Source organism: Bos grunniens, chromosome 17 (assembly GCF_055505025.1).
Source record: "Bos grunniens cultivar Pamir isolate PY7600 chromosome 17, Bosgru_T2T1.0, whole genome shotgun sequence".
NCBI lineage: Eukaryota > Metazoa > Chordata > Mammalia > Artiodactyla > Bovidae > Bos > Bos grunniens.
Window position 1 is genome coordinate 58,148,303 of NC_141181.1, and position 21,364 is coordinate 58,169,666.

General features: G+C 49.0%; 1 protein-coding gene across 6 annotated transcripts in view; it reads left to right on the forward strand.

The window, feature by feature from the left end:
- The window catches only part of NOS1 (nitric oxide synthase 1), a 196,357-nt gene that overhangs the window by 86,297 nt on the left and 88,696 nt on the right, over nucleotides 1-21,364 (forward strand). For 5 of the 6 annotated variants that reach the window (XM_086348007.1, XM_086348005.1, XM_086348009.1 and 2 more), the window contains exon 2: nucleotides 15,141-16,299. In XM_086348007.1, the coding sequence (XP_086204133.1) occupies nucleotides 15,575-16,299 (725 nt within the window). In that variant the 5' untranslated portion in view covers nucleotides 15,141-15,574. The remainder of the gene's footprint in view (nucleotides 1-15,140; nucleotides 16,300-21,364) is intronic. The other variant, XM_086348006.1, reaches the window with a different exon arrangement.

Sequence of the window (21,364 nt, forward strand, 5' to 3'; positions counted from 1 at the left end):
TAGTTGGAAGGAAATTGAAATTTCATTGGAAATGGCCATTTTCGTAGGTCACGAAATGGTTGAGTATCTGCAGTTGTACGTGGTTCCGCGTAATATTACCGCACACCCTAGACTGAAACGTTCTGGTTGAAGCTTCATTGGCCTGTGAAAATGTAACACAGGCATTTAGAGCCAAACCAGACGGTGTTTCTTAAATTATAATGTACACACCAATCACCCAGAGGTCTTATTAAAAATGTAGATTCTGATTCGTAGATCTGGGGTGGAGACTGAGATTCTGCATTTCTAACCAGCTCTCAGATGATGTCTGAAGTCCATGGACCATACCTTACATAGCAAGTCATAGGCATGGGGATTGAGACTCCGGTATATTGAGCACCTACTGTGTGCCCAGCACTTTGCTGTGCTCCAGGGGTCCAACTAAACCGGGGCACCGTGCTCTCTAGAGAGATCACCGTGGAGAGTTTGCGGCACCGTGGAGAGGTTGTCTCATAGTGCATACAATCTCACAGTTCACTAGAGTCATCCTTTCTGAGAACAAAGTAGTTACTCGCTAAAAGGTGAGTAAATGGAACGTATTGGTCTTCAAATATTTACCTTGGTAAGCAATCTGTGGATCCCTACAGGGTTCTGGATTACCTGAAAATCCTAGAATTGTATGTACATCTTTTATGGCAATTTGCCCCTAACTCTCACCTGTCAGGGTGTCCTCAGACGCCAGTCCTGGAGAAGTATAAAGTAACTGGAGATGGCTCACCAGGAGGGGAGGGATGAAGAGATTGTTGACGCCTTGGGCTTATTTTGAATAATCAAGAAATAGTATAGTTAGATAGAAGGGGAAGGTACCAAAAAGGCTGCAGCTGACATCCTGAGATTAGCATTGCATTGCTGTTGAATACAGGACCCTGAGAGAATTTCCTAATTTCACAAGAGGGGTGAGGGAAATGAGGATGTAACCTTGGTTTGAGAAGAAATCATGCAAGAGGTCCGAATCTGAGATCTGATTCTGTTTCTAAGAACTTATGGCAAGTTCTTGCCCATCTAGAGCCTCAGTCTCCTCATCTGTAAAATGTAAGGTTAATCTAGTAACTTCCACTCTTACTGCTTATTGGGTCAAGGAGTGCTTAGTAAATCATATTAATGCTATGCCCCCCTCCTTGTGTAAATGCACATATGCATGTACTCACAAAATTTTTGGCACACAATTTCAGGATTTTCAGGGATTCCTGAGCCCTGTAGGGGGCCCATAGACTCCGTATTATGATGGAATAGAAAATGCCTGGAGTCCCTTTCAACTTCCAATTACTAAAATTATAGCTGATGATCAGGCCAACTGAAACAAAAATACACTGTAGTATCTGGAAAGTGATAAAAGCAAAGACTGAGCTGTCATTATTTGTAGGTGATATGATTGCTTAAAAAAATCTGAGACAAAATTCTTGTGGCTATTAAGAGTTTAGTAAGTATTTAAAACAAAAAAAGCAAAGATTTTAAGTTCCAACAAATGTGATTGGAATCCCCACCATTGACACTAGATGGATAAACTTCTATGACTTAATATTTTTGAGCCTCAGTTTCAGCATCTATAAAATGCAAATATTATTATCACATCCTTCATATTTGTTGCAAGAACAAAATTAGAGTTCAGTAAAGTTCTTACATATAAAAATGTTTGAAATATTAGATTGAACTATAGGAAGTTATTGAATTTGATATTTTCAAAACTGCTAATTCCGTATATTTCAGCCTATTTAATACAAATTTACTAAAAGATACTGCTTGGCTAGCTGATCATGTATTCAGTAAATATTTACTCTGTGTTTACTAGATGCTAATCTAAGAAGAGAGCCAATTGTGTCTTTCAAATCAAATCAGACTTATGCTGCCTTAGAGTTAAGTGACCAGCAGATGCACACCCAGCTCATACTTCCCTTAGTAAACTATTTTCCCTTCTGTCCTTGGCTCTTGTCCCTACATCCATGCTAATACCAGATAATTGCAATTCCACTTAGCTAATCTGAGTCTTGATCTTTTACTTAAGTTTAATCCATTTACATTTATTATTATTACTGATGTATCTGACATATGCGAGTTATCCCTGCCATTGCAAGTTTGTGTTTTCTACTTAATGTGTTCTCCCTTTGCTGAAATTCATTTGTAATTGATTTAAGCCTCTGTGGATGCTGTTATCTATTTGCAAGGAACTTTGGAGTTAAGGAGGGCTTCCCTGGTGGCTCAGATGGTAAGGAATCTGCCTGCAGTATGGGAGGCCTGGGTTTGATCCATGGGTCAGGAAGATCCCTGAGAGAAGGGAATGGCTACTCCAGTATTCGTGCCTGGAGAATTCTGTGGACAGAGGAACCTGGTGGGCTACCGTCCATGGCTTCGCAAAGAGTTGGACATGACTAAGCGACTAACACTTTGAATTAAGGGAGCAGATATAATCATTCTTTCTTTTTCCTCCCATGAGCGCCTTTTGCCATCCTCTTGACCCAGCTTCCCTGCACCAGAGGCACCCAAGGATGCCAGGCATGAGGAGAAACTAAATTAAATCTCCATTACCAGTGAGCTGCTATCTGGATGATACTGTTCTCGATGCCCTCCTGAAAATAAAGACTCAACATTACCACCGCAGTTGACATTTCCAGTTCACAAAGTGCTCTTTCTAGCATCCGTCTTATTTAATCTTCACAAAAACCTTCCAAGTAGTTGTTATTACCTTTTCAATTTCACAAAAGGAAATTGAGATTCAAAATGTGAAAGATGACTTGCCCAAGATCAAATGCCCAGTAAATAGCACAGCTGGGGAAATGAGCCAAATCAATTCTATTTGCTGTAATCCCCCTTAATTCTCAGAATTAAGAAAGTAATGGCATCAGGAAATGTTGACTCTTGAAATATACTAAAATGCAGTTAAATTATTTATTACTGCCCAAGAAGGACAATTCTGTCAAATGAGTTTGATTCACTCTTTTCCTTTCCTTCACTCCGTGATGTTCTATCTGCTTGTAGAAGCCAGAGCTGAAAAGTTATTCTGGATACCTCCCTCTTTCAAACCCCAGGTTTCAGTCACCAAATCTTGTTGACTTAACCTCCCAAATATCTCTTACACCTACCCACTTTCCTCCTTCCTCCCTAATCCTGACCACCATCATCTCTCATCTCTGGCCTGCAGCAGCCTCCTAACTGAGCTCCCCATAGACAGCGTTGCTTTTCCAGCCATCTTCCGTCCAGCATCTTAATAAAATCTAAATCTAACCACAGAACTTCTCTTCTCAAACACCTGCAGTGTTTGCCATCACCGTGAGAATAAGATCCAAAATCTTTCTCTTGGCCCTCAAGATAACTGCATGATCTAGCTCCTGGAGATCCCTCCAGCTTTATAAAACCTTGGCTTTCTTCTCCTATCACAGTGGACTTTGTCCAGTGCCTCCAACCTGCTCCCTCCCACACCTCAGTGCTTTGTCTCTCCCATCCTTTGCTCCCACCACCCACCCTTTCATCTGGCCAATTCTGTATTCCTGACTCTTCCTCCAGGAAGCCTTCCCTGACTACCACCACTCTGACTATGTTAAGTGTCCTCCCGTGCTCCCATTAGCACCATGTTTTTCCACTTCATTCTACTCACTATACTTGTCATTAATCTCTCTCTCCACTCCCTGCTTCACTCCTGGCTTGGGAGATCCGAGGGTAGGAATGCTGTCTGTCTTGTCTACCTTACATTTTCAGTGCCAAGCTTCTTGCTGGCCCAATTGAGATCTTCGTAAGGGTTAGTGAAGGAATAGATGATGTGAGTGGCAAAATAAAGGAAAGAAGAGAGGAAGGGAAGGAGCAGAAAGAAGTGGAAGAAGAAAAGAAAGTAAAAGAGGGTAAGGTTTATTGAGGGTAGGAAATATGTGCCATCTTCTTGTAATGATTCTTAAGAAATGATTCAGAGACCACTGGTAATATATGTTTCCTTTAAAAAAAAAAATGTATACCAGATCTTGGTTATGGCCCTGGGGATCTTTAGTTGTGGCGTCTGAACCTTTAGTTGTGGTATTTGTTAATAGTTCCCTGACCAAGGATGGAACTGCGGCCCCCTGCATTGAAAGCATAGTCTTAGCCACCAGACCACCAGGGAAGTCCCAGTATGTTTCTTTTTTATAGTAAAGAGGCTGTCCTCCTGGCCATGATTCTGTTCACCTATCTGGGCTGAAATACTTCATTTTCCTTGTCATCTAGAGTGACTCTTAAAATAGTGGACGCACCATGCACTTTACGTGGACTATGCCATCAAATGTTTTCCATCCACTTATTCCATGTAACTTATTTCTCCTGCTTGCCAGATGAGGAATCTGGGGCTAATATGTGGTGGAGGAGGGTCACAAACCCTTGTCTTTCCAACCCCAGTGCAAATGCCTTCAACCCCTACCTGACAATGTCGGCGATGGGGTGTGTCTGGCAAGGACAGGGGCAGAGGTACATCCTTGCGGACCTTGTGCCCCTGAGGGGTCCACAGATCGAAGAGTTTAAGACCCTAGCCCCACAGCCTGGGATTTTCAGTCTGTGTGATGGATATAGTGCTCTACAGCTGGCTGAACTTGTTCATAAAAATAAGCTTTGCAAAATGAAGATGGAATGAAGGTTTCATAATTCCCCAGATCTCTTCCAACATGGGGTTGACAGCTGTGAAACTCCCTCCTGATGATGGACTGGACCAGTGATACCCCACCTCCCTCCCACTGGTGACGACTCATCACGAAGTCCCAGGGCCTGACTTCCTGGCTGTCTCTCGAGTGCCACATTCCGACACAACGAATCCCGTTCTCTTGGTATTCCAAGAAAGGAGCCCGTGACAGGCTCCCATTCCATTGGCAAGCAGGACCAACCTGTGTGTCCACAGCACTGACCTGATCCTCCTGCACAAAATACTTTAAGCCACATATGTCCATTGGATGCTCCAGACAGCCAGTAGAATAACATCTGCTTGCATTTTAATAATTAGTAAAGAAGTGAGGCGGGGGAGGATCCATTTACTGAGCACTTACCATTCTGTATGGCGCAATGTAAGACCTCGGAAAATACTCATTATCATCTCATGCCATCCTCACACACGCATGCCCTGAGGAGATGCTATTATCACTCCCATTTTATAGATGCAGAACAGTGACTCAGAGAGGTTAAGTAACTTGCTGACCATCACAAAGCTACATGGAGAAGCTAGGGTTCAAATACAAAATAATCTGACTTCAATTTAAGTTTTTTTAAAAAGTATATTTTCTAAAATATTGCTGATTTTCTAAATGTTTTGTTTTTCCAGATTTAAGGAAATCTTTTTCTATTTTCTCTTAAGCTATCTCTGATTTACAGCAATTTGATAAAACGTATCTTTGGGAAAATGATAAAACATTTTTATTTTTTCCCCTACCTGATCCCCCCACCCCAGAATTCAGAGACTGAGTATTCTTATTTTCATAACAATATAGTTATTTGTCTAAGTTCACTAACAATCTTTTTGTTCATTGGAGTTTAGATTTGTCCTTTTATTAAAGCTGATACAAAAGCATAGTAAAAAAATAAACAATATGAAAGAATATATAATAAAAGTGAACTTCCTCCTCCCACCTAACCTTTTGCCTCCCCGTCTCCTTTCCCAGAAGCCACCTGTGACCAACATCTTGAGTGTTTTTTCAGAGATACTGAGTACATCTCCAAGCTTACATGGAAGTATAGATGAATACATGCAATGGGTCTACAAATATATTTATGTATTGGTGTTCTCTACCTTGCTTTTTAATTTAACTATGTCTTAAGAATCATTCCCCATTGGCCCTTTATTATTTATTATTATTATTGGCTGTGCCACACAACATGTGGGATCCTAGTTCCCCAACCAGGGATTGAACCAACACCCCCTGAATTGGAAGCTGGGAGGCTTAACCACTGGATGGCCAGGGAAGTGCCCCCTTATTGGTCTTTATAGATCTAATCTCCCCGTATTTAATGCCTGCGCCGTATTCCATTGCATGGATGTGCCATAGTTTATGTAGAAGTTCCCTATTAATGGATACTCAGATTTTCTAGTCTCTTGATATTCTGAACAACCCTGTGTGTGTGTGTGGTGTGTGTATGTGTGTGTAAGGATGTTCCTTCCAATTTATCCTAAGAATTGAATTGCCAGGCCAAAAATCCATGTGTTTTCAATTTTGGTGTAGATACTGTCAATCTGCTGTACAAAGAGGCTATACAAGGCACGATAGATGAGAGTGTAAATTTCTCAAAGCCTCGCATCAGAGTGTTCTGTCAAACTCTAAACGGTCTTCATCCTCATGCTCCTGACTCTAAACAGTGCTCCTTCCTGCCCCGATGATCTGTGAGCATTAGATCTGAGATGATCAGGAACAAACTAGCCTTGAAACTGGGGAATTATGTGACTGGGGAGACCCCCCTTGGCACCAGGGTGTTTGTGTCTCTGGGATCCCCAAGACACAGAACGCCAACCTACCCCTACCCCCCGCCAGCAGCTTGCAGAGGTTGGAGGATTTGTAGCTATGACTTGCCAGCGTGGGAGAAAGCACGTCATTTTGATCCCTGGGGGGTGTTCTCTCTGGGGAAAGACTGCAAATTAGCAGTTCAGGAGATGTAAGGAAGTTGGTTGGTTGCTGTATTTTGTGGTTTGGTGTTGTGTTTTGTTTTGTTTTTTAAGAGCACAGTTGGGTTACAGTTTTGATCTTTTGTTTGTGTTGGGGGTGGCATTATCCTGTTTTGCTTTTCAAGACATGGTGGGCTTGGGATTTGTTTTTAAATGAGATTGGAGGGACATGGGAACCAGAGTTGTGACTCCCTTAGAGATTTTGTGGGTGCTTGAAGTGAAAACAGCCAGTTTACAGGCTGAGTGTCGTTTTCTTTAATATTTAATGGTATACACATTTAGATGATTTTAAAGTAATAATTTGTTGTTGTTTTTCAGTTGCTAAGTTGTCTTTGTGACCCCATGGACTGTAGCACACCAGGCTTCCCTGTCTTTCACTATTTCCTGGAGTTTGCTAAACCTCATGTCCATTGAGTCGGTGATGCTCTCCAACCATCCCACCCTCTGTCGTCCCCTTCTCCTCCTGCCCTCAATCTTTCCCAGCATCAGGGTCTTTTCCAGTGAGTCAGCTCTTCGCATCACGTGGCCAAAGTATTGGAGCTTCAGCTTCAGCATCAGTCCTTCTAATGAATATTCAGAGTTGATTTTCTTTAGGATTGACTGGTTTGATCTCCTTGCTATCCAAGGGACTCTCAAGAGTCTTCTCCAGCACCACAATTCAAAAGCATCAATTCTTTGGCCCTCATTCTTCTTTATGGTCCACCTCTCACATCTGTACATGACTGCTAGAAAAACCATAGCTTTGACTGTATGGACCTTTGTCAGCAAAGTGTCTTTGGTCTTTAATATACTGTCTAGGTTTGTCATAGCATTTCTTCCAAGGAACAAGCATCATTTCATGGCTGTGTGACCATCAGCAGTGATTTTGGAGCCTGAGAAAATAAAATCTGTCAAGGTAGTCAGTGCAAAGTCTGTCTCCCTCCTACTAGTGATGTGCAGAATTCCATCTAAGATGTAGCCAGTGACACCCATTCCTTCCAGAACATTCTCTCCACTTACATGTACAGAATATATGCTTTTGCACCATTCTTTTTTCACCTAGCGGTTTATCTTGGAGCTCATATCCTACCTGTAAAAAGAGATCTGCCTCACTTTTTAAATGAAACATTTGTTGCACAGGTGGGTTAGATTTCAAATGACATTCAGGCAGCAAGCTGTTGGGTTCTGGACAACCAGCCCAGGTGACACCCTACTCTCTCTCTTTACATGGTTTGAGGTGGGTTTTCTTTCTCCCCCCACTCCTGCTATCCAGTGGTCAACCTTAAAAAATGGCGAGATGTTTCCTTTTACCCTCTATGTCATTTTCTGACTTCTTTAGAAAGCAGAATTATCTTCTTCCTGCCTAGGTTATCAGTAGGTGCTTGAGGGGACCTAAGGGGCAGTGGGGTGCAGGGAGGCCCTCTGGTCCAGGCACCATGAGGGTCAGACTCTAGACCTCCACTACCCAACGGCAGTACAGTGTGAGCACATATCTGATTTGTTAACTGTACAGTAGTTGCATATAAAAGCATCAAAAGCAACAGTTGAAATTATTTTTTCATAATAACTATGCTTAATCCAGTATACCCAAAGCATTATCCTTTCAACATGTGGTCAATATTGCGAAATTATTGAGCTATTTGACATTCTTTTTTTTCCTCCTAGTCTTTGAGACCCCATGTAGATTTCACCCTTAGGTCACATCTCCAGGAACCAGTCACAATTTAGGGGTTCAATGGCCACATGTGGCTGGTGGCTGCCCTATTGGACAGACAGCTCTTGACACCCCAACTGTGGCTGATCCATGTTGAATGAGTACCCTCCTCCCTTCTCCAGGCTTCTGTTTCCTTATTTTTGAGTGTGGGAGTTGGACAGTCTTTTGGATTTTAATGGCTCTTCATCATCCTCTTGTCCATGGACTTTCAGTGCTAAAAATGAAACAAATAGGCAGCTTAATCTCAACCTCTGTAAAATGGAGACCATTGAATGTGATGAGTCAGGGTGAGAATATAAAGTATGGCAGCCAATGAGAGTGTGTTGGGGGGAGGCGTCGTCTTAGGGGATCGTCTTTAGGGTTAGGTGTGCCCAGCACCTGCTGGCTTAGAGCCAGGGCAGTCTTCCAGTTTGCTTCTCTGAACCCCAATCACCTTGTCTTTCTGTAATTGTTGTTGTTTAGTCGCTCAGTCATGTCTGACTCTTGTGACCCCAAAGACTGTAGCCTACAAGACTCCTCTGTCTACGGGATGTCCCAGGCAAGAATACTGGAATGGGTTGCCATTTCCTTCTCCAGGGGAATCTTCCTAACCCAGGGATTGAACCTGCATCTCCTGCTTCACTGGCAGATTTTTTTCCTGCTGAGCCAGCTGGGAAGCCTGTCTTTCTATTAAATGGGGATAAAACGACATGTGCTTTACATGGTCACTGTCAGGATGAAATAAGACACCCGTGTGGAGGACTCAGCGCTGTGCTTGCATGCGTGCTCAGTCACTTCAGTCGTGTCCGACTCTTTGCGTCCCTATGAACTGTAGCCCACCAGGCTCCTCTGTCCGTGGGATTCTCCAGGCAACAATACTGGAGTGGGTTGCCATGCCCTCCTCCAGGAGATCTTCCTGACCCAGGAAGTGAACCCGTCTCTTACGTCTCCTGCACTGGCAGGCTAAACTCTCCATCCCTGGGAAATGCTCCCATCACCATCCTGGATGCAGACGTGGGCCCAGGATGGGGCGGGGGTGGCGTGCCCAAGGTCACACAGTGAGATGGTAGGAGCAGACGCTGGCCTATTTTGGCTCCCTCCTTCTCCCTGGCAGTCGTCCTCGAAAGTCAGGCATGAATTTCCTCCACAGCAAGGTACTCCCGAAACCACTGAACTACTCCAATGAGGCCTGGGTCCAAGTATTGTTTCCATGGTATATGCCGTGGTGTGCACGCACATGTGCCATGTTTAAAATCACAGCTCCAAGAGTCGGAGGCTGGGTTGGCAGGATACCCAGCACCCGTCTCCCTGTATTCAGTGCCTCATACCATGAGTGGCGTGAGATTTCTCTATGCTTTCAGGCATCGGCCCCCTCCTGGCACATGACGTGCCTTTGGAGAGGCTGCCACAGAGTAGCAAGTGCCCTGAGTCAAGGGCCAGGAAGCCGGAACCATTACATGTTACACGACAGTGGTAAGAAGCCATTTCTTCTGAGCATTCATTCTTTGACATTACTGAAACCCATGCACTTAACGCTTTTATTCAGTCCTCCCAGTTACCCAGGATGTGAAGAATTACTTAAAGAGCCCATTTTACACATACAGAAACTGAGGTTCCGAGAAAATAAAGAACTCACCCAGAAACACACAGATAGAGCCAGAAAGGGCCTTAAAAATCTTCCCTGTGGCAAAAGGTGGCCAGCCGTCCTGGAGCCCCAGGTTTGAGGAGACACTGTGGATACTGGACATTCACAAAGCAGGACAGACGCATCTCCATCTAGCATCTTAGTATATTCTTTGCAGATGTCAAACCTGATCCTGGTCAGGATAGGGGTGAAGATGTGTTTGGGGAGGGAAAAGAGGGATATTATTAAGGGGGGGATTGTCATTAAGATTAGGATTGACCCTGATGAAGGTTCAGAATCCACTTGCTTAGACCTAGAGCTGTTTACCCCCACCTGTCTCTCAGTAGACGCTGAGTATCATTGCCTCTTTGAAGCCCTGCCTCTTTCCATTCCTTCTAAAGATCAAGTTGTCTTTCTAGGGCCAAGGTCTAAAAAACAGCACTTCAATTTCCCAATTCCCATCCAGCCAGCAGCCCCACCCCCGCCCCCCTCTCCCTGCCGCCAATTTAGAAAGCAGCTGAGAAAGAGAGAGGAGAAGCTAGGAGTGACCAGGGAGATCTGCAGGTTTGCCTTGTTTCTTTTTTCTTAAGCCAAGTCCCAGCTCTGTCCTTTGGTAAATTGTGTTTTTCGTATTATTTTTTATTGAAGGATAATTGCTGTACAGAATTTTATTGTTTTCTGTCAAACCTCAACATGAATCAGTCATAGATATGCATATATCCCCTCTCTTTTGAACCTCCCTCCCATCTCCCTCCCCACCCCACCCCTCTAGGTTGATACAGAGCCCCTGTTTGAGTTTCCTGAGCCATATAGCAAATTCCCATTGGCTATCTATTTTACACATGGTAATGTGAGTTTCCATGTTACTCTCTCCATGCATCCCACCCTCTCCTCCCCACTCCCCATGTCCATAAGTCTATTCTCTATGTCTGTTTCTCCATTGTTGCCCTGTAAATAAATTCTTCAGTACCATTTTTCTAGATTCCATATATATGCGTTAGAATATGGTATATATCTTTCTCTTTCTGACTCACTTCACTCTGTATAATAGGTTCTAGGTTCATCCACCTCATTAGGACTCACTCAAATGAGTTCCTTTTTATGGCTGAGTAATATTCACTTTTGCTTTTCATTTTCATGCATTGGAGAAGGAAACGGCAACCCACTCCAGTGTTCTTGCCTGGAGAATCCCAGGGACGGCGGAGCCTGGTGGGCTGCCGTCTATGGGATCACACAGAGTCGGACACGACTGAAGTGACTTAGCTGCTGGAGAATCCCAGGGATGGGAAAGCCTGGTGGGCTGCCGTCTATGGCGTCACACAGAGTCAGACACGACTGAAGCGACTTAGCTGCTGGAGAATCCCAGGGACGGGAAAGCCTGGTGGGCTGCCGTCTATGGGGTCACACAGAGTCGGACACGACTGAAGTGACTTAGCTGCTGGAGAATCCCAGGGACGGCGGAGCCTGGCGGGCTGCCGTCTATGGGGTGACACAGAGTCGGACACGACTGAAGCGACTTAGCTGCTGGAGAATCCCAGGGACAGGAAAGCCTGGTGGGCTGCCGTCTATGGGGTGACACAGAGTCGGACACGACTGAGACTTAGCTGCTGGAGAATCCCAGGGATGGGGGAGCCTGGTGGGCTGCCGTCTATGGGGTCACACAGAGTCGGACACGACTGAAGTGACTTAGCTGCTGGAGAATCCCAGGGATGGGAAAGCCTGGTGGGCTGCCGTCTATGGGGTCACACAGAGTCAGACACGACTGAAGCGACTTAGCTGCTGGAGAATCCCAGGGACGGGAAAGCCTGGTGGGCTGCCGTCTATGGGGTCACACAGAGTCGGACACGACTGAAGTGACTTAGCTGCTGGAGAATCCCAGGGACGGCGGAGCCTGGCGGGCTGCCGTCTATGGGGTGACACAGAGTCGGACACGACTGAAGCGACTTAGCTGCTGGAGAATCCCAGGGACGGGAAAGCCTGGTGGGCTGCCGTCTATGGGGTGACACAGAGTCGGACACGACTGAGACTTAGCTGCTGGAGAATCCCAGGGATGGGGGAGCCTGGTGGGCTGCCGTCTATGGGGTCACACAGAGTCAGACACGACTGAAGCGACTTAGCAGCAGCAGCAGCAGCAATATTCCATGTCACTCAATTGTGTCCGACTTGTTTGTGACCCCATGGACCATAGCTCACCAGGCTCCTCTGTCCATGGAATTTTGCAGGCAAGAATACTGGAGTGGGTTGCCATTTCCTCCTCCAGGGGATCTTCCCAACCCAAGGATCAAACCCACGTCTCCTGCATCTCCTGCATTGGCGGGCGGATTCTTCACCACTGAGCCACCTGGGAAGCCCTGTGTATATGCACCACAACTTCTTTATCCATTCTTCTGTCAGTGGACATCTAGGTTGCTTCCATGTCCCAACCATTGTAAATAGTGCTGCAGTGAACAATGGGATGCATTTGTCTCTTTCAGTTTTGGTTCCCTCAGGGTATGTGCTTAGGAGTGGGATTGCTGGGTCATATGGTGGTTTTATTCCTAGTTTTTTAAGGACTCTCCATACTGTCTTCCATAGTGGCTGTATCAGTTTACATTCCCACCAACAGTGCAAGAGCGTTCCCTTTTCTCCACACCCTCTCCAGCATTTAGTTTTTAATGCAGTGTTTTTTTTAATGCAGTGCCTCAACTAGTTATTTCTCTTAATAATTTTATTTGTTTATTTTTGGCTGTGTTGGGTCTTGGTTGCTGTGAGGGCTTTTCTCTAGTTGCGAGGAGTGGGGGCCACTCTCTAGTTGCGGTGCGCAGGCTTCTCATTGCGGTGGTTCTCTTGCTGCAGAGCACGGGGGCTCTAGGGCAAGCAGGCTTCTGTAACGGTGGCGCGTGGGCTCAGTAGCTGCAGTTCCCAGGCTCTAGACAGACTCAGGAGTTGTGGTGCACGGGCTTAGTTGTTCTACAGCACATGGGGTCTTCCCAGATCAGGGATTGAACCCATGTCATCTGCATTGGCAGGTGGATTCTTTACCACTGAGTCACCAGGAAAGTCCCTTTGGTAAGTTCTGGCTGAAGCCAGTATGGGGTAGAAGCAAGCTGGGGGCTCCCACCTCCCGAAGAGCTCACCTTCAAGTCCCTTCTTGAATTAAAGAATGGAGCCCAGTGCCAAACTAGAACACTCAAAAGATCTGGAGGTCCCAGCTGTCTCTGCCTTCAACTAAACAGTGAGCATCCTGGGTTTGGTACCCAGAAGAAATGGGTACCATGAGAGCTCTGGGAGAGTTAAGGAAACCAGAGCCCAGGGTGGGGGCAGGTAGGGAGGTTGACCAATCCACCCCAGTGAGGAAGGACATAGCAGTTTGGGCTGGTTTTCTCTGCAAGCCAGAAGGCCAGCAGCAAGACGCCGAAAGACACTCAGCCTGTCAACACACGGGCCACACAGGCTCACACACACAGCAGAGAAATGACACAGCAGGAGGGCGATGCATGAATACACAGAGAGAAACACACACACACACACACACACACACTCACAGAGATGCCAGATGGAGAAAGCAGCCCAGGCTGGGTCTGGGTATTCATGACTCCCTCACCCACACAGAGGGGCTGGCAGAGTTACATAACGCAAGCTGCAAAAGGGCGAGGCTGAACTTGCTAACCACCGCCCTCCCTTGAGGGGGATCTGGGAGGTAGCGCCTCTTTCTCAGGGTGCAGGGAGAGTTATCCCCACCCACCCCCTGCTTTCAGAGGCGGCAGGAGTTTATCGGCTGCCTCAGCCCTGGGGTGACCCCGGAAATCCGCTAAAAGGGAAACAAGGGAGTGTTGCTTTGTCAGTAGTGGTGGATAAGGGCTCCCTCCTTGGGTGAAGGAGTTTTGAGGATGCTGATGGCAAGGGGTGCCAGGGCAGAGAGGAAACTGAGGCTGGAGCTGGGGGTAGGAAAAGAGATGAAGGGATTTTCTGCTACCTCCCACCCTGCCCCACTCCACCCGTAACCCACAGGTCACCTGCCCCAACCCAGACACATAAGATGTGCTTCCATGCTGCTCATTGGGCCCATGCCATGGGTGCACACACCTCACCTGGGCTACAGCATCTTCAGGTGGCCTCCATGTGGTCTTTTGGTACTCCAGTCGCTTCTCTGAGTCTGGTGAAGCTGGTGGGAATTGCAAAAGTCACTAGATTATAAATTGTTAAAAACTAGAGTATTTAAAAGCTCAGACTCAAGAATGGAGCAGATCTGAGTTCAAATCCTCCTCCCACCATCCTTCTCCACCTGACCTTGGACAAGTCACTGGACCTTCCCAAGTTTCAGTCTTCTCGTCTGTTGAAGAGTTAACTGTGAAGATCAAAGGAGGAAAAAAATACACAGAACATATGCACTCAATGAGTGTCCACCGTCTTTTGGGCTTTTTCTTGTTCCACAAATATTCGTTGCGCACCAGCTCTGTGTTTATCTAACCCTAGGGGGACAGAGTCCACACTTCCTAATGTTTCTCTGTTAGGATTTCAGACAGTCTGTGATACACAAATGCCCTCCAGAGTTTGACGAGGACCTGTGTCTTTGGTATTTATTATACCAATTTTGGCTTATCACGGGATGGAGTGTGGCCAAGTCTGTCCTTTTGAACCTGAGATAAGTGAATCATTACAAAAATGACGGTCCTGAAGTCCAGCTGACCTTCCTCATCCGTGGTTCTGTAGAGGGTGACATCATTTCCTGTTGATGGGTTTGTGATGGGGGCTTTGGGAGTGGTGGGAATGGAGAACCCCATACCCCGTGATCCTTGTCGGCCAAGCTCCTGACCTGAGGATGGAAAAATGTTGCAAAAAGCAGAGAGGCAAAGGCTGCATGACAGGGTCGGAGTGCTGACTTCTTCTGGTGAAAAAAAGATGGGAAGTCCTAGGGTTCTTGCCATTTGATTTCTGGGGCTGACTCCTCAGTGGTTTTCCCAAGGAGCGCCCCCCCCGGTCTCACAGGGCTTTGATCATGGAAATGAAACCAGGCGATATGCAGCCACCTGCGAGTGTGCCCCCCTGGAGGAAGAAGAATTTTGTGTCTAGGTTGTCTTCAGAACTCCAGAGCATCTTATGGCTAGACTTCTCAGTTGGCTGTGTTTCCCATGTTAGTTTTAAAGGTGGTCTTGGGCATCCCACATCCCTCTCTCTCTTTTTTTTTTAATCCTTTTCCTCCCCTCCCTTGTTCCTTCTCTTGACCTCAGGAAGACCCGGATCGGATCTGCCTCTGGCGGGCTGACGATGCCCAGTTGGATAGTCCATGCTAGCATGCGTCACCCCTAGGCACAGCCACCAGACACGTCTCCTCCGGGATCCGCCTGACCTGTGGCATAGGGACTCATCCCACTGCTTCCCCTGACGTCTGCCTGATCAACCATCACTTCCTTAGAGACCGAGGAAGGAGGCAGACGCAGGAAATCATGCCACCGACGGCCCAACAGCAATGAGCGAGTGACGCTGAGTTGACGTCAGAGGCACAGAAGACCAGCACCGAGAGCAGCTCCCCGTCCCGGCTGCAGCCCCGCAGCACCAGCCCCCGGCTCCTCCTCCCGGCGCGGCCTGAAGCCCGGCCACTCCTGGGGACCTGACCTCGGCCAGACCCGTTTTGAGGTCTGTGGACCCTTAGACACTAGACACCATGGAGAGCCACATGTTCAGCGTTCAACAGATCCAACCCAATATCATTTCTGTCCGCCTCTTCAAGCGCAAAGTGGGGGGCCTGGGGTTCCTGGTGAAGGAGAGGGTGAGCAAGCCACCCGTGATCATCTCTGACCTGATCCGAGGGGGCGCCGCGGAGCAAAGCGGCCTCATCCAGGCTGGGGACATCATTCTCGCCGTCAATGGCCAGCCCTTGGTGGACCTGAGCTACGACAGCGCCCTGGAGGTGCTCAGGGGGATTGCCTCTGAGACCCACGTGGTGCTCATCCTCAGGGGCCCCGAGGGCTTCACCACGCACCTGGAGACCACCTTCACCGGGGACGGGACCCCCAAGACCATCCGGGTGACCCGGCCCCTGGGTTCCCCCACAGCAGCCGTTGACCTATCCCACCAAGCGTCAGCCGGCAGAGAGCAGACGCTGGTAGTGGACGGGGCCACAGGGCCCGGCAATGGGCCCCAGCATGCGCCAGACCCGGGGCAGGAAGCCAGCTCCCTCGCCCACGCCAACGGCCTGGCTGCCAGGCCCCCAGGCCAGGACCCAGCCAAGAAAAGCACTGGGGTCGCCCTCCAGGGCAGCAGAGAGAACAATAAACTGCTCAAAGAGATAGAGCCTGTCCTGAACCTTCTCACCAGTGGGGGCAAAGCGATCAATGGAGGGGGACCTGCCAAGACAGAGACCAAGGACGTGGAAATCCAGGTGGACAGGTAAGCTGCAGGGGTGCCTGTGTGTGCTCACATGTGTTGTACGCGAGCGTGTGTGGCAGCTCAGTCTCACAGCCCAGGAGCCAAGCTGAGTGTCTCAGGCATCCGAGCACGCGTACACCCGCTCAACCCCCCTTGCCTCTTGCCCTGGAAATTGCCATTGCAGAATGGAATGGACATAATGTCTAGTGCGTATCTCTTGGCATGAAACCCAGAGCTCATAATCATTGTAGCTGAGGCCCCATCTTCCAGCACCCCCACAAGGTGGGTATTTTTGCAATCCACATTTCAAGAGTGAGAAGACTAAGGCTCAGATGGTGGGGCCTTCCCTGAGGTCACTGCATGAGGAGAGGCGCCTGGGCATGGCTGACCTGGGTGTGGATGATGCTGAGAATCTGGGGAGAGAGAGAAAGAACTGGGTGCTGGGCGAGCCTCAGCCCAAACTGGCTTTCTCCTGGGGGCAGCCCATCCAGGGCAAGAAAACTTCTAAAGAGAGAAACTGGAGACAAAATAGAGAATTAGTCCCCATTCCCCAAAACTCTGGCATTGCTCTGATTACATGGAAGCTGAGGCCAGCAGTTGAAGAACAGGGCACCAAAGACTTCCCTGGGGTCCAGTGGTTAGGGCCCCATGCTTCCCCTGAAGGGGCCACAGCTTCAATGCCTGGTCAGGGAACTAAGATCCCATATGCCGAGTGGTGTGGCCAAAAATTTTTTTAAAAATTAGAACTGGGTACCAGCCCTTCTATATTTGCCGGATTGGCATTTTCTGACCCTCCAGGGGCTGCACAGTCGGTGAGGAGCAGATGGGCCAGGTGGTGGGGAAATAGGAGACCCAGGAGACACGAGTTCAATCTTGTGTTGGAAAGATCCCCTGGAGTAGGAAAATGGCAACCCACTCCAGTATCCCTGCCTGAAAAGTCCCATGGATAGAGGAGCCTGGCAGGCCATAGTCCAAAAGATCGAAAAGAGTTGGTCACAACTGAGTGACTGAGCGAACACACACGTGGAGAGGGGCAGGTTTTCTCTCTGCCTTCTTCCACTCCCCTCTAAGGTCTAGCACTGACGCTACAGCCCACAGTGTTACTAGGCAGATCCTGGGAGACACAGAGGGAGGCTCAGACCTGAGGTCCCCAGAAATCCAGGCCGCGCTTTCCCAGTCCTCTTCTCAAGGACCCCTGAGAGTTCCAAGGGCATTTAGAGGTCACTGGGAAATCCTGTGGGGGCCTGAATTGACTAGCTCCCAGGCCCCTGCGTGTATTCATATAGGAAGTGTTCACAGAGAACCTACTCTGTGCAGGTACTCTTCTGGGCCCTGGGATGGAGCAATGAATGGACAAGTCCTCTGGCTTTGGGGGAGGGACTGAAAGAGACAAACCCCCTGACTTGGGGAGCTTGCAGTGCAGTGGGGAAGCCAAAGAAGCGAGAGGTTAACGCTGTAAACCATTAGTCATACGCACTGAGGAGATAAATAGAGCGGGGAAGGGCCAGGAAGTGTTGGGGAGGGTAGCATTGCGGGGGGGAAGCTGGCAGGCCACACTAGGAAGGCAGCAGGGGAGGACCCAGAGGCAGGGGCGGGGAGGCTCACAGCTGCAAGGGGGAGGGGCATCCAGGCAGAGGCAGTGGCAGGTGCCAAGGTCCTGAAGTGCACTTGTGCCTGCATGGGACCCAGTCCTGGCAGGGCAGCCCCCAGACCGCCCACTGTGCACCCCCCAGTCTGTGGAAGCCCACTCTGGCCACCATTGCATCCTGGGGCTTTTCCAGCATCTCATGCCTGGCCAAAAACTGAGCCAATCCAGCAAGACCCCCAAGGAGGAAAGTGGAGGCTCTGTCGGAAGGCCTGGGCAGAGGGCGACAGAGGGCACCTCCTGCCCGCCCAGCTCCTCCCTCCCATCCACCCTTCCTCTCTCCTGCGAGCTCCCCACAGACACCCTGGAGTCTGCCACACCCTGGGTCCCATCTCCACGAGAGACAGCGAGTCTTAGGCCACATACACAGGGCGTGGTGTGACCCTCTCAGTGGGACAGATGATTGGGGGTCCCCAGTGGCCTAATGTCCATTTCCAGAGCTGGAGGCCAGGATTACGTCCTCAGGGTTCTCCCGGTGGCAGTGACCTGGCACCTCATTCTCCCACAACCAGCACAGGAGCCCCCCGCGGGCTAGAACCCACTTCCCAGGGGTCCCCATTGTGACATACTCGGTGGAGATGGAGGGTATAGCCATGAGGTAGTTTCTGGGCAGCCAGTAGGTACTCCCAAGTCTCACCCCGTGGGCTTGAATTCTAAGGCAGCTAGAGACTCCAGAATCAATCACTGGCCTTCTTTTCTAGACGGCATCAGAAGTGCCCATCCTCCGAGGCTCCTGGGCATGGCTTCTCCCCACCCCAATCCTTTACGTGCCCCGCCCATCCTCAGCACCACCTCTTGCAGAAGCAGGAGTGAGTCCATGAATAGGACCATCTCACCTTGCATGCCAGTGGAACCCCTGGGTCTAATGTCCAGTGTACTTGGTTCTGATTATCAGCTAGGCGTGGAGTGTGAGCCTCAGAACCCCGAGGGCTCTGTTTCAGCCCCACCCCGGCCCAGGAGTCTGACTCTCCGGTTATGATGTAGAGAAGTCCCTTCTATAGTTGGGAGCTGCACGCCCTATCCAAGGAGCAAATACCCTCTCCTAGCCTGCAGTCCAGGACATAAAGGCTGTGGACAGGACCCCAGGCTGGGATGAGGTACTTGAGTCCCATGAACTTTAATGGGAGCCCACTTGGTAGCCAGGCCCCAAGGGGCCTCTCCAAACTCTGTCTCGGGGAAGCAGGCTTTGTGTCCCCAAGAATGAAGGCAAGATAGATCCGTCTGCCTTGGAGCGCTGCTCCCACAGACCCATTTCCCACCTCAGGAGGTGACATCTGAATTCTCAGCCACCCCCATCCCTCAGGGTCCTCCACCAGGGACCCCACATCACCTGCAGTGTGGTTGACCACAAGCAGCTGGAAAAACTGCTTAGGTGGAGAAATGTTTTGGGAGAAAGTGACCCAGGGCAAGTATATGGCTCCACGAAACCCACTGAGATGAATGGTTCTAAGGATGAGTAATACTGTAATAGCATGTGTTCCCCTCGGCTCCATGGCTGGATGCATGACTCTCCCCCTGCACTCTGTTTTTTTAACAAATATTTTGAAATGCCCCCTTCACTAACCAGAAGCTCCTTCATGGAGCATGTAGCCTACCCACACTTTACATTTTTTAAATCAGTGTAATGCCCTAACGATAGAATAAAGGCTACAGAGCATAAAAGTCATTTATAATAAAAGAGCCTATAATTTAACATATCGGCACACAGGCACGGCTCCACCAGAGTGTCACATGTTGGCACCTAAAGATAGAATCGCTGCAAACACGATGCAGATTGACACAGGTGTGTTGTGTTGGCAACTCTGACACCACCTGCCGCACAGCGTCGCCTTGGTGATGCGGTTTTCCCAAATGGTGAATGATTCCTGGTAAAACGATGTCCTGTCTTTGATTTCCCAGTAGTTGCAAGTTCAGTAGAATTTAAAGCCGAATTTATACATAAACCCACGTTGAGACTTTGGCTGAGAGATTGAAGCATGTTTCGTGTTTTTGTTTTCACTCTAAGATGTCCAAAGTCTGCGAGGCAGTCAGGACCTTCCTCCTCGAGTGGCATTGTCATTTGTGTTGCCAGGGTGTCCCTCACCCCTGACATCACCTCCCTCCCACTGTGATGTCAGAAGCATCGGCCATCGTCGTAACAACCACAGATTGCAAAGCTGTTTGCTCATGGCTAAAATAAGTGTCTTGTTATGAATCAGTGTCCCAAGTCAGGAAACGCAACCCCAGAGGCAGCATGCCATTCAGAGCCCGTCTCGGGGCTGCTGGCCTGGGAATGTTCAAGCCCCACAGCACACACAGCTGCCTGGAAACGACTCATCCTCCCAGGCCCCTCTCCATCCAGGCTGCTTGGGGGTGGGGTCAGACCAGCATCCTACATGCTGGGTGACAATGAAGCCAGCAGCCCGCTGGGCCCAGAGCCCCACATCTGGGTCCCACTCGGCATCCCTGGCTTCTGGGTCTGAGCAGAGGCTGGGCCATCACTGGTTCTCAGCAGCGACCTTGACTCCTCTGCTCTCTTGGCCTTATTTTCCTCCTTCCGTCGTTCTTTCCCCTTGGACCTGGACTTATTACCCTGCTCCAGCTAGTCCCTTTCCCTCAGGGGGCACCCCTGTCCTGTTGTTTGGGGTGTCGGCCTGTGTTTGGGGAGATAAGTGATGTTGACTTGAGACACAGTCTCCTCCCTTCATCCCAGGAGGAGGGAGGGGACCCTGAGCAGGCAGTGACAGCAGGTGAAGGGTGATCAGGAAGGGAGGCGGCGAATTCGGGGCCTTCTGTACTCGGGAGCGGTCACTTTAAAATGCTGCATGTCAGAGGATATCCAGGTTGCTCAGCTTGCTGCCCTGAAGGAGGGTTCTAAAGAGGCCAAGGTCCACGGTCCAGCATCCATCTGGACCAGCCGGCCAGCCACCTCGCCCTGCGCTCTGATAACTCCTCGTCTGCTTGCAGGGCCCTCCCTTGGTTACTTATAGGAGTACCTTCCCAACAGTCACCTCTTTAGAACCTGTACGAAGGCAGCTCCTGCAGTAGGACCTGTGGTTCTAGCCCCTGCCTATAGAAGAAGGAACTGAAGCTCAGAGAGGTGAAGCAACTTGCCCAGGGTCACACAGCACTGGCCACAGGGTTCTATCCAGGTTCTACCTAGCAATCTCACAGTGAGCGTCTAGAGTTTAAAAAGAAACCAGACAAGCAAATGTGGCTGGAGGAACAGAAGTCGATTTTAACCCTAGAGAATCCGCTTTTTTGGGGGAGGGGCCTCCTGTGACAAGCCTAAGTTTCATCCCCATCATGTTAGCCAGCCTCTGCTGAGCACTCCAGGTGGGCCTGGCCCCAGGCTATGGTCTTCACATCAAGTAATTCACTTCCTCCACATAGCACCCCATTTTCCTGATAGGAAACCAAGGCTCAGAGAGGTGTAGTCTCTTGTGCCAGGTCACATAGCCA